This window comes from Mus pahari, chromosome 12, assembly GCF_900095145.1.
Source record: "Mus pahari chromosome 12, PAHARI_EIJ_v1.1, whole genome shotgun sequence".
In the NCBI taxonomy this organism is placed as follows: Eukaryota; Metazoa; Chordata; class Mammalia; order Rodentia; family Muridae; genus Mus; species Mus pahari.
Genome location: NC_034601.1, coordinates 66,144,271 through 66,157,565, shown reverse-complemented (window position 1 = coordinate 66,157,565; position 13,295 = coordinate 66,144,271). Strand labels below are relative to the sequence as shown.

At 36.1% G+C, this 13,295-nt stretch overlaps 1 protein-coding gene across 13 annotated transcripts in view; it reads left to right on the top strand.

Moving 5' to 3' along the window:
• Robo2 (roundabout guidance receptor 2) overlaps positions 1–13,295 on the top strand; it is a 1,496,637-nt gene that overhangs the window by 1,352,693 nt on the left and 130,649 nt on the right. For all 13 annotated transcript variants that reach the window (XM_029544828.1, XM_029544827.1, XM_029544826.1 and 10 more), the window contains one exon: positions 9,663–9,801. In XM_029544828.1, coding sequence (XP_029400688.1) covers positions 9,663–9,801 — 139 coding nt within the window. The remainder of the gene's footprint in view (positions 1–9,662; positions 9,802–13,295) is intronic.

Here is a 13,295-nt window from a genome sequence, read left to right as displayed (position 1 = left end):
TTTCAAAATTAAAATACCTCTCCCAATTCCATGCATGACATAGCAAGATTTCTACTTAAGGTCATTACTCTACAACATGCCCAAATGTGCTGTTGAGTCTGGCATAGGTCTCCAGTCAGGCTTCTTCTGCATTTGAGAGGCACCATCCAGTCTTAGGATGGGGGAAATCATGCTGGAAAGAGATGTAGCAATGTACTTTTGGTTGCGCTTTTTGAAGGAAGGATAAAGGCCTCTTTTAAAACCTCCTGCAGGCTGAGTAATCTTTGATATTACTCCCTGTGCTTATGCCCCCATTTGAAGTCCCAAGTGCAGAGGGCAGGAAACCTCCCATAAGTCATTAAAACAATGAGTAAATATTACTCTGTTCAATGTGTGCTTGTAAACTTCTGTTCACCTAGTACAGATAACTATAAGGTTGTCTCTAAATTGCACACGGGCATCTCTAAATGTCTCAAAGTTCTCTCTACCCAGTAATGAATAAAATACAGTTTTGTCTGGTGAGATATGAAATTAGTGGTCACTGAATATCAGCATTGAAAGCCCACAAGTATGGCTCTTCTATTTAAAGAAACACTCATTGCTATTTTTTGTAGCTACCACAAGGTCTTGAGTAGAAAACATTGCATTATAGCCATATAAACTGCATTCAGAAGGAAATTGAAAGGGTTCAATGTCATTACCAAAGCAATTAGATCTACCAGTAATGTGTCTGTTTTATGAAATATTTACCCTACTATCCCTAAAGACATTATGAGAACTGTAGGAGACCCCTAAACCTGTCAAGAGTTGTGGTACAACTTCTAAATTATTTTAAAAATAGCTACCAACCCAAGAGATTAAATTTATCTAGAGGCAGTTCCTGTGGAATAATTGATTTAGGGAGCTGGGAAATAGTTATCTGATGGTATAAACTTGCCTGGGGGGGTTTATATACAATAAGTTGACAGAAAAATAAAACCCCATTTTTTAAAAAGAAAAAAAAAATATGCTCCCAAAGTTAAAACAAAACAAATAACCACCCAAATCAAGCAAAAAACAAATCAAACAAACTAAAAAATCAAAACACAAAACCAAAACAACAACAACAAAAAAAATCAGAGAGAGACAGGAGAGACAGAGAGAAATAGAAAGACACAAAGACAAAGAGAGAAGGAAACAGAGACAAAGAGACAGAATAGAACTATGCAGTTATAAAGGCAAGGCATATCTGGGAGGAGTTAGCAAAGAGGAAATAATATGATGGATTGAATCATTTTAAACGCTTAAGAACAAGAAATATAAACTAGAATAGGGAAGTGTTGCTCTTAGTCAAAGCTTGGTCTTGCCTGTGAGAGAGTTTTGCTATGCTGGAACCCCAACTTTTAGAGAAATAAGCTAAACTGTGGTGGCCACCTCATTTATGACCTTTGATTCTTTTACATCAAGAACATTAAAAATGCCTTTTATTTCCACATTATTAAATATTCTCACTTAGTATCAAGATCATAAACCTGATTTACATTACTCTTCCACATGTTCAACTCTAATTGCATGTAGCTGCAAGTTCGCCCTGAGGTCCTTGGCTACCATTGTTCCTCTGTAGCCATAAAACATCAGCTTTACTCTAACGAATGTTCTATAGAAAAAGTCATAGGTGCCATGTACTACTTGAGAAATATTATTCATGTATAAATTGCAAGGAGAACAAAAAAAAGAAATAAAGGTTCTTTGCTTATACCGTAGTCATCTACACTACTGAAAAAAAAAAATCTATTCTTCCTGTATTTTTGTTCTTCAACAACAGGACTTGTGCTAGGAAATATACTTTGGTTATTTTGTTCTAATGTGTACTATATTCACAAAAGTATAAGCAGAATAAACTGATTTTATAAACTAGAGGAATAATCTATTTGTTCTTTCCCATATTTTTATCTATGAAATAATCTTCCCAAGGGCACATTGTCAAATGTAAAAATCAGAATATACACACTATCAAATTTAAATTCAGAATGTAGTGCTCTGGTCCAAAATGGCCCTGTAATCTGTGACAAACTCCAGGCATTTCATAGAGAACATCCCCACACCCACCCTGCAGATAATTAACGCATATGTCAAGCCCTAAAAATCCTAAACATTCTCAAAGAAATTAGGGTGGAAGCGCATAACTTATAAGATGAAAACTGTTTATTAAAAAGTAGCCAAAAATAGGCATATGTTTCCTAAGTGATTTTTAAATGTGTAAAAATAATACACATTGCAGTTTTATACATTGCAATTTTAATATGTATCATAGGTATCACAAACCAAAATAAAAGACTGAAATATTTTGCTTTATTGCTTCTTTATGAACCCTTCACATGTGCATAGGTATGCATGAATGCATGTACACACACACAAACACACGCACACACATGCATACACACACACACAATCATACATACTCCTCATCTTTGGTGACTTTTTAAAGTTTTTTGTTTTGTTTTGTTTTGTTTTGTTTTTTGGTTGTTGTTTTCACCTGCTTTGCATATTCATTTCAATATTTAAAGCATTTGTTTTTTCTAGTATATGCTTTATATATTAATTATGACTTTGCTCTATATCCTATTTTAGAAAATAATAACTTGGTGAACCTAAAACTCCTTTCCAACCATTTTTTATTTTTGTTCTCTTTTTTTAAAAGTCTTCCTCTCTCTAGTATATTCTCCTTAGAATCATTTATGCTACTGATGTTGAAATTAGGATAGCTAAAGAGATGCCTGAGAGATCAGGCATAAGGATCTGATTTCCAGGCCCCAAAGCCATAGTAGCTCACATCTCTAACCTCTCTAGAGGAAGATGGGAGGGAGAGCCAAAATCCACTGAAGCTTTCAGGCCAGCTAGCCTGCTAGGTCTTGTCTGAAACATAATGGGTTGTGAGAACTGACACTCGAAGTCATCCTCTGTCCTCCCCGTGTGTGCCATGATACACTGGTACCTTCAAATACAAATATGCACATGCACACACTATATGCCTGCTGCACATAGATAAACAAAAACATTTTGAATTAGTTTTAGCCAGGCAAATACTATGACCTGTGAATTGTACTCAAGATCATTGTATGATGATTCAATTTCAATTCTGACACTGTATTTGTTTCAAAATGGAAAAGCCTAAGTTCTCATTTTTTGCATCTCAGCAATATGTGCTCTTCCATTACCACTCTCCTGGCAATAGCAGACTCTGTGTCCACTCAGTCCTGCTCAGGAATCTTCAACCCGATTTTTGTCTTCCTTTGCTTTTATGTTGAACTCTTAATTCCCAGAATTCTATGCTTCCTGTTTATAGTATTTCTCTATTGCTTTCCGCCTGACTGGAGCTCAGGACACAATCGAAACCAGTATGTGTAATTCAAGTTACAAAGACATATTGGATCATACTTCTCTTATTTTCAGTGCCCATTGAGTGTGGCTCTCCACTGCTACTCACACCCTCGAGTTCCTCTTGGGAAGTCTACTCCGTGCTTGGTATTATTTTGCATATGGTCTGCAACTTTTGAATTACTCATTTTTCTTTTCCACCTCTTAGCAGTGTGATTTTTTTTTCAAAAACAAATTTTTATTAGATATTTTCTCCATTTACATTTCAAATGCTATCCTGAAAGTCCCCTTTACCCTCCCCTCTACCCTGCTCCACTACCCACACACTCCTGCTTCCTGGCCCTGACATTCCCCTGTACTGGGGCATATAAGACAAAGAGCCTCTCCTCCCAATGATGGCCAACTAGGCCATCTTCTGCTACATATGCAGCTAGAGACACAGTTCTGGGGGTGCTGGTTAGTTCATATTGTTGTTCCTCCTATAGGGTTGCAGACCCCTCCAGCTCCTTGGGTACTCCTAATGCACTCTTCTGAGACACTGCAACTGTACGCCTCGATCTGGCACCCCTCCTCACCCTCATTTATTTGTATGCTAGTAAATCAGAATCAGAAATCTCTCAACCAAAATAACTCTATTAAATTCAGGGGGCTTTCTGTTTGGCTTCTGCAGAGCATGTACTTATGAATTACATGTTAAACATCTTGATCTTTTCTTTTTTTGTTTATCCTGTTCATAATAATCTGTTCTTGCCCCATGTGTGTCTCTTCTGTCTGACACAAAATTTGTTTCTTTTTCTTTTGTGACAAGGTTTTGCCCTGTAGCTCAGGCTCTTTTAAGACTCACAATTCTTACATTCTTGCCTTATGATTTGCCAATAGCAGGCATTCACCACTATGCTGGCTTTGTCTCACACAATTCCAACAACATTGTTTCGAATTTTAAATGTTTCTTGGCAATATTAATTTACTTCTTTTATGCATAATTCTTTTCCGCATGCCACCTCTTTCATTCATTGCTCTCATTTTTACAAAGAAAGCTTTCTTCAAATATCATATAATGTATTCCAATTCCTTCACATTAGGTTCCTATCCATTTAAAAAATATACTATAAACTTTGTCATCTCAAAGTTTCAGTTTAGTTTATGCATACTAGTAATTAGTCCATGAATGATGAGGGACTGAGACATGGGATGTCATGACAACTTTTAGCCACTAGACAAACACCGAGATAACTTTAAGAATAATTTCATCTCAAAAGAGTAAGAACTATTTATGGCTTGACCTTAAGGGATGCCACTGGGCTTAAGAGCTCTGGCTACTCTTATAGAGAAGTAGCATTGATTTCCAGTACCCACATGACAGTTCACAATTTTCTATAACTCTAATCTCAGGGAGTCTGATCGCCTCTTCTGGTTTCCTTTGTCACCAGGTACACAAGGGACAATTTCACACATGCAGGCAAAACATTCATGCACACACACACACACACACACACACACACACACACACTAACACGTAAAAATTTGAAATGAAATATCTACCTTAATTATGTGATGCAGTTGTCATCTAATAATTCAGACTATACTGATTTGTAGAAGCTATGTAGTACTTTCTTGTTGCGTATTTCTCAAGCTCCTCTAAACCTCTTTTAATGCTTCAGGATAGCGATGAATTTTGTTGACAGAGAACATGTTATCTGATGGCCCTTTATATTCTACTATGAGGAATGACATGAAATAGTGTGCTTAAAACATGATGAGGGAAGAGTTTTCCCTTCCAAATTCTATCTATTCTCATCTTTGCTCCCAGGGGTGAAAGCTACTGGCAAACAAAATTAATGCAGTCAGAATTAATGCAATCACATCCAGGGAGCCTGACCATTATTTCGAGGCTTTTGGAACAGCACAGTAGTCACATCCAATGGATATCACGCTTCTCCCCTTTAACAAACCCTGGAAAGTCAAAGGAGATCTGTGAAACCTACCATCTTATGACTTCCTTACTTTATAGCCTTTCTGCTCTGAGACAGTTCTCGCTGTTGCCAATAAAGGCAAGGCAAGGTTTACAAGCAGTAGTTAGCTCAAATGCCCCTTTATCACACAGTTTTCTTCTTACAGGACTTAAACAACCCCACCTCTGCAATTATAGCCACAGCACAGCTTTTACAATGTCAAGTGAATTTTACCTTTAAATTGCTAAGGTCATCCTGAAAATAGCTGTCACTGAACAGTCATCGGCAATTTTAGAGCCACCCTCTAAATGACTACGTACAGTTGGAGAATGTGTTAACTGGGTAGATAATTTTCACACTGTTGCAGAAAAACGAGAGGAAAGTTATTCAAACACCTACTGGATTCATGACATTTCGTGTTAAGTTTAATATTTTTCTCCCTGAGCAACGTTGACATGGCTGGAGTGAGACAAGGCATTAGATTTGATTAGAGCTATGTGTAATGTTGGGTTCTCTACATGGCCAATTTGGAACTAGGTTGACAGGGCTATTTGAGAGCTGTCCTCTACAGAGTATCACACAGGCAAACAACACTGTTATCTCCAGAGGGATTAACCTTGCAAGCAAGTTATGCAGGTCATTCAAATCCAGTTAATCTCAGAGAAAAAAAAAGTTAATTGCTTTGGCAAAGAAGTTGCCTCTGACCACTGCGTAGATATATATAATTAGGGATCAGCCGACATAAGGGGACTCTAATCTAATTGATAAGCAGCACACAGATGACTCTAGAGGTTTCTCTCCCGTCTTTTCAATATGTGGTCAGACATAAGGGGAATACCATGCGAAAACTCAGCGGTCTTATTTTGACATGTCTTAAAATGAAGTTGGCTTATTCAATAGATCAAGGTTTCCACAGTTGTTGATTTTAATTGTTCAGAGCTTCATGGACATACATCTCTGCAGACATTGGTGGATATTGAATGTGATCCTTATCTCTCACTAGATGGTTCCATTATCAACTTAAGGATCTTCCTTTCCCGACTCTCCATTCTTTTGCTGGTAATTTTAGTACAAACAGGGATGGCTGAGACAGATCTTCATTAGGTCAATTCCTCACTTTTCATTCTTACTGATTCTTAATATGGGCAGGAAACTCTATCTCTTGTCAGAGAACAAGACTCTACCATCTTTACCTTGTAAGGTCATATTGGCATTTAATTTTTGACAGGAATTTTTATTATGCATAAGAATAGATAGATAGAGAGATAGAGAGAGATATATAAATTTAAGTGCTATAACTGTAGATGTTACCATACTTGTTTTATTTTGAAATAAATTTAACTTCTTACAGTTACATATATAGCCTTCATTCACTATTGATTGAAAATTAATTTCACTTAAAAAACATAAATCTTACTTACAATGGCCTAGGCTGGGATCAAATATACACCATACTTACCAACATGTTTAATTTGTTTAAAACTCCTTCTATATTTTTGTATTTCATCCTGCACATCTGATAGAAAAATTGTTTTAGATCTCTTAAGTCTACTGCCTTCAGAATCTCTGTCAGTACAAAAGGAAATAATTTTACTCAGTAACCCTTTGGCATAGTTTATTTTTCTCTCTTACTTGACCTTTCACAGATTCACCAATGTGATCCTTGTCATATACATTTGAAAGGGGGCTGCCATGGACCACTGGGGCCTTCAGCACTTCTCCATCAGTTAGGGCATCCTCTTCTTTGACTTTCCCACATGTCCTTCACAGCCATGGTCCTCACTCTATGGCTGTTCCATCTCCCACCACTTTCATTATATAACCAAGCTGCTGGCTCTTTACAAGCCATTAAGTTTGGAGCCTGGGGTAGGAGAGCCTACATTCACATTTGCCTAATGACTGAAAACACTGCTACAGTTTGTTTCTCCATAGGCCAGATTTGGGTACAATAGTCCCATTAACATCAGAGAACACAGAAGAGGTCTCCTCTTGAAATTTCATTTCTCAGTCTCAAGTGATGTTATTAGTAGTTTCCTCCCTGTTAGCAGGGGGTGAATTCAGACTCTGGATGAATGCATCAAACAGCATAGGAAATTTCCCTCTCACTTCCTATGCTAATGTATTATCAACACTTGAAACACCTATAAAGAGAAACTAATCCTATTGTCTATGGACTACAGAAACAATAACTCAGCAGCATCATGCTTAAAGTACATAGTTGACGAACACTGTGTCCATCATTTAAAGGAAAAGCAGGACAAGGTTGGGGCTATGGAGATGGTTCAATGCTTTAATGATTCATATCCCCAGATACTATAAATACCTGTGGACATGGAGATTTAGCTCTTTTTTTCATTTCTAGCAAGGTGAGGCAGAGACTAGCGCAAGATGTGACAATAGACATGATGCCCCGAGTTTGTTTAAAGAATTGTGAGTAAATTAATAAGATAAAAGAACTACGGAGAGTAATTTCCAGTATCAACACTGGGCCTCTACTTGTTCCAGCCACACACATTTACACATTCTCTCACCATATGCTTGTTCATGCACACAATGTGCACAAACACACACACACACACACACACACACACACAAATGGAAAATGTATTAAATTAATCCTTCCAACTTGTACATTTGCTCTGTGGTTTAGGCAGAATCTTTTATGGATAATTAATTCTGCCAACATTATACTCTGGAAGCAAAACATCATTTTCTAGTCTGGGTTGTTTGCAAATTCTACATTATAAACTTTCCAGAATAACAGGCTGGAGAGATGGCTCCGTGGTGGAAAGACTGGCTGTTCTTCCAGAGAACCCGAGTTTGATTTTCCTCACCCACAGGATAGCTCACAACCATCTGTGTACTTGTAGTCTCTTAGTACCTGATGCTTTATTCTGATGCCTTCACAGAAACTGCACACATGTGATGTACTGACATATATTCAGTCAAAACACACATAAACAATGAACATAATAATAAAATAAAAATAAAGAAACCGTTCATGATAAAATTCTATCAGCCTATTTTTATAGTTTGAACATTGAAGTGGCAGAATACAAATCCTGGAATATATGTAGCTCTTTGCCAACATCTAGTGTCTAATTCTCTGTGGAGACCTAACCTTCTCATCCTTTTAAATGCCCACAATTATTGAATTCCTTGAGAAAAAAATTTTCCCTTGGCATTTCACAATTGTTTTCTGAATATTGATCTTGATGTCAATAAAAATGCATATTCACAACCTGTGTTCTTAGTGTGTTATTTTAAGTGATTTAGTTCCAAGGAAGGTTTCCTGCTCAATGCATTTCTTTCTATGTGACATTATTTTCACAGTTCTAAATTGGAACAGTTGAAACTGAAGTCTTAAAGGGCTAGCCATGGCCATATGGCCAGATTCACTTTTCAGCTCCCCTTGGAACTCACTTGTCTTTCATGACTTAGATTACCTTCTCCTCCAGAAAGTAGCAAACTTGGAGTTAATATATGATTCCAAAGGCAGTGTTCATAAAGTTTAAGAGGTACATTTTCTAGTGGCTGCTCTTTATCTAAAAGGACAGATACTGGATAAGGAATGTAACTGTTTTGGGGGCGGGCAGTGGCTAAACTAGCTTTGTCTCATATATCTCTTTGATGGTAAGACACTTAAAATTAAGAATATTTTTCATTGTATAGAAAAGTACTAGAATATAGTACTTTTATACTATAAAGTGTAGAATTAAAAGACTAAAATACTAAAAAATAATACTGAAAAAAAAAACCTGAAGACATTTAGGTAGGATAGAAAATAATTAGCAAAACAAAACTGTATTTTAAAAATATTCAACATATTTCAAGATACGAATTAAAATACTGAGGAATGTATTGAGTCTTTATAAAGTAGTATATCAAGTGGAAAATATTGGGGAATATCTTTGTAAGTGCAGCATTTCCCTGGGATCCTATGGAGGATCCCATTCTTAATATTTATTACTCTTTATTAATTTTCATCAGCTTTATCTTTTACTTTTTCTGCTTTGAACAACAATAATAGAACAATGACTTTAAACTCCTTGTTTGTAAATCATTTCATGTTTTGTAATTCAATGACTGGTTTCACTTATTTTGAGGCAGAAATTCACTGCATATCAAATTTTTCTTTTCCAGGAGGCTATACAGTTTAATACAGAAACCATTTTGACTTTTAGGTTCAAAAATGTCTTTCTGTTTAATTGTATTTGACTAATAAAGATTTACCTGATATAGGTAAGATGCAGAGTTAGGTCTGTGTGTCTTAAGAATAAACTACCTACCTGCTATATTTTTCAATTATTTATATACAAATCACATATACCTCATCTAATTTGACTATACTTTTTCTTTATTTTTCTCCCAAAGAACGACCCACATTTCTCAGGAGGCCAATTAACCAGGTGGTGCTAGAAGAAGAGGCTGTAGAATTCCGTTGTCAGGTCCAAGGAGATCCCCAGCCAACGGTGAGGTGGAAAAAAGATGATGCAGACTTGCCAAGAGGAAGGTAAGCCTATCATGTAAAACAAAGTTCAGATCACCAACATTCATGGTTCCACCACCCCAAACACCTATGTCTTCGATAGCTTCACACTTGTGATTCATAGTTTTGGCTTCTTACCTACTGTGTGCATTTCCCTGTCTTTCACACTTATGATGACCCTCAGTCGAAATCCACATTAGTTTCTGATCATTCTCTCTACATTCTATCACATCCAAGTTCCACTCAGCCCTGAGGTATTATTGTCCCCAGGCCTACTTGTATGTTTACTAATGACTCCCTGGATTCATGGCCACCCATGTGCAAGTGTCCCTTATTATGGGCCTTCTTTGTTTAATCTGAAATGCCTTTCTTGACTGCCCAGAGTATCTATAACAAAAGGCTGTTGAGTATAAATAGCCACAGGGACTTATATAAAACAGACACTAACAAGCAGAGGCTCATCAAGTAGATGGGTTCCCAGGAGGCTTGTCCTCAATGAGTTCCTGGCACTCGCCCTGTTTTCCTCAGAGACAGGCTTTCCATTACTTTCATTCTTCTTTTACCAATCATAGTCTCTCCACTGCAACATTGCCAAAAAATCAAAAAATGCTGTACATCTTATAAAAAAAATAATTTGTGTTTTCTAAATTTTTTTTATTAAACCATTTTCCAAAATGGGTGTGATAGACCAAGTCTTCATCCCAGCAATAAGAAGGCAGAGGCAAAATCAATCAATCAGTCAGTCAATCAATCAATCAATACTTTTATATCTGTTATCAAATAAATCTTTCAGCTTTTCTCTTCTTGTAAAGCAATAGTTCTCTTTCCGTTTCCTCTGCCCCCTCCTTCTTTCAATCCACTGACAGAACAGCCAGCACATTTATTACTAATCTGTGTACAATCTGTAATTTATCAAGTGTTTCCTTCTAGAGATACTTGATTTCATTCAAGAATTTCAAGTTAAATATGTGTCCACAGAAGTCTGTCTGGTCTACATAGTGAGCCCTAAGATATCAAAGCTACATAGGCTCCAAAACTAAACCAAGGAAAAACAACAACAACCAATAAAAGCAAACAAACAAAAACCCCAGCAACAAAAGTGTTGAGACTAAAAATTTTGCAGTTTTAAAAATGAAGCTTTAATTTGGGGATATTTCAGTTTATAAAAACAACAGTCCTTCAGCATTGCCTGTATATCTTGAGCACACTTTCATTCATTTCATACACCTACAAAATATTTGTCATACCTAGTGAAAAAAATGTTACAATGATTAAATACAGGATAAACATTATTTGGATTTAATCAGGTTTCATTATTGTCTTTTTCTGCTCTGGAGACCAGTCCAAGATATGTGTTTAATTTGGAGTTGTAAGTTGTGTGGATTAGTTGAAACGTTTCCCAATCATCTTTGGTCTTTGACAGAGTCATAGTGTTTTTGAGTATTACTAACCTTGTATTTAAAGAGAAGTGCTAATGAGATACAGCACAGAAAAACCAAGCCTGGATTTCATGTTGTTTCACATGGGTGCATAGACTGGCTACGTGATAGTATAGAAAGAAAGCCATGAGGGTGACTTGCATCTCATCACATTAACTCAGAGGCTCATGAGTCAAGGAACCATACTGGTTGTTGCTCCAGTATTTGTTGAGACAGTTTTTAAGTACATCCTAAATCCAGTCTACAAGTGCTGGAATGACTGATATATATCAATATGCCTGCTTTGGTCTTGTTGACCTCTTTAAAATTTCATTTTAAATTTCTATGTCAAATTTATAGTTTTAGTGTATTCTTTTGTTTTCATATATGTGTACCATAATTGTTAAATAAGATTAAGTTGAGATAAAAATATATGTTAGAAAATTGTGAGATTGTACTGAATTTTTAGTGTAACTATACTTTTGAATGGAGTACAATTACCTATATTTGAAGGGAATATAACAAAAAATATAATTTAGGACTCATTTTATTTTCTGATTTATTATGTATAAAGTGATAAATATGACAACTTTACCTCTTCCATTTGTAAAGACTTCAGTGTCTTGTAACAGTCATTTGCTTAGAAGTTTATGGCATTCGTGAAAGAAAAAAAAAATCAAACACTACCATATAAATCATATAAATACCATTTTCAAGAGATATGAGGAAACTCCCACCCCATTGTTTTCAAAATGTTGCATAGTTTTGGCCCCTATTCTCTTACTACTGGGATTATAATCTACAGTATTTGTTTAAATAGCTAAATGTTTTAACTCATTAGACAAATGGAAGTGTTAGCTTTAGACCACTGTGTTAGAGAGGCTCAACATGCAAATTAATGACTATTTCTATCGTGATGGAGGTCAGGCACTTTTTCTTTCCTTTTCAGACTCAAGTGACATTTCAAGGAACCTTATTCAGTCTGGATTTGTGCGTATTAGCATAACATTTACTTTAACATGAAAGGCAGACAGACCTCTTTTCTTGCAGAAGGATAGCAGTAATACTTTTTCACGGAACCACAGACTAAGTCAATAACATTGATTCTGTTACATTTTTAGCTCTGAGACAAGTGAGATGACCACTGTTCTTACATAAGTAATTGGTGTGGAGGACAGCATTTATTTGGCTTAATGTTTAATGAAATCTGCATACAGTTTGTGTAGTTGTTCAGGCTTAAAACAGTGATGGTCAGCAGTGTAGGGCAGCTGCATTGGCGATAATTACCATGTGAGTGATATGTGACTATTTTTCCTTTGGAGGCAAAGGAAGCTTTTCAATTCATGTTTAAATAGATGAAATGCTGCGATAGCTACTTAACCCATCAACACAGAATAAGCTATCTGTACCAACCCTTTGGTGAGCAGAGATGAGTTGAGGATAAAGGAGGAATTCCTGCCTTCAGTTCATTCATCCCAGGGAGAAAAATTTTAAAACAATAACAGTATGTCCATTTATTTTGTTAAGCATTAGCATCTTAAGTTTTTTTTTCTAAAAATAACTTTAATGATATTGACAACACATTTTTGCTGAAATACAATTTTTTTGTTTTTGTTTTGTTTTTACAATTGGAGTATCTTGTTGGAATAGGAAACTTGGAAAGTCTAATAATAATTCTATGCCCAAACAGAGAAATATTATTGAATGTGATTATTTTCTATAGAGTCAAAATGAAAGGTATTTTACATTTAGCAGAGTATAGTAATTTATTGGAGACACATCTAAAGATACAAGTTCATAACTGACTATCATGAAGAAATACCTCCACTGCTTTTTAGTGGCTATAAAAATCATCAGTACATAGTTTTTAAAAGAGTCCCAATAAATATGAGATTAAAGAATACAAACAACAGTATAGGGCTAGACAGATGGATTGGTTGCTCTTCCAGAAGACCTGAGCTCAGTGACCCACACTAGATGACTGGCAACTACCTGTAACCCCAGCTTCAAGGGCTCTGACAGGTTGTTCTGGCTTCCACAAGAACTTATACACACACACACACACACACACACACACACACACACACACACACACACACA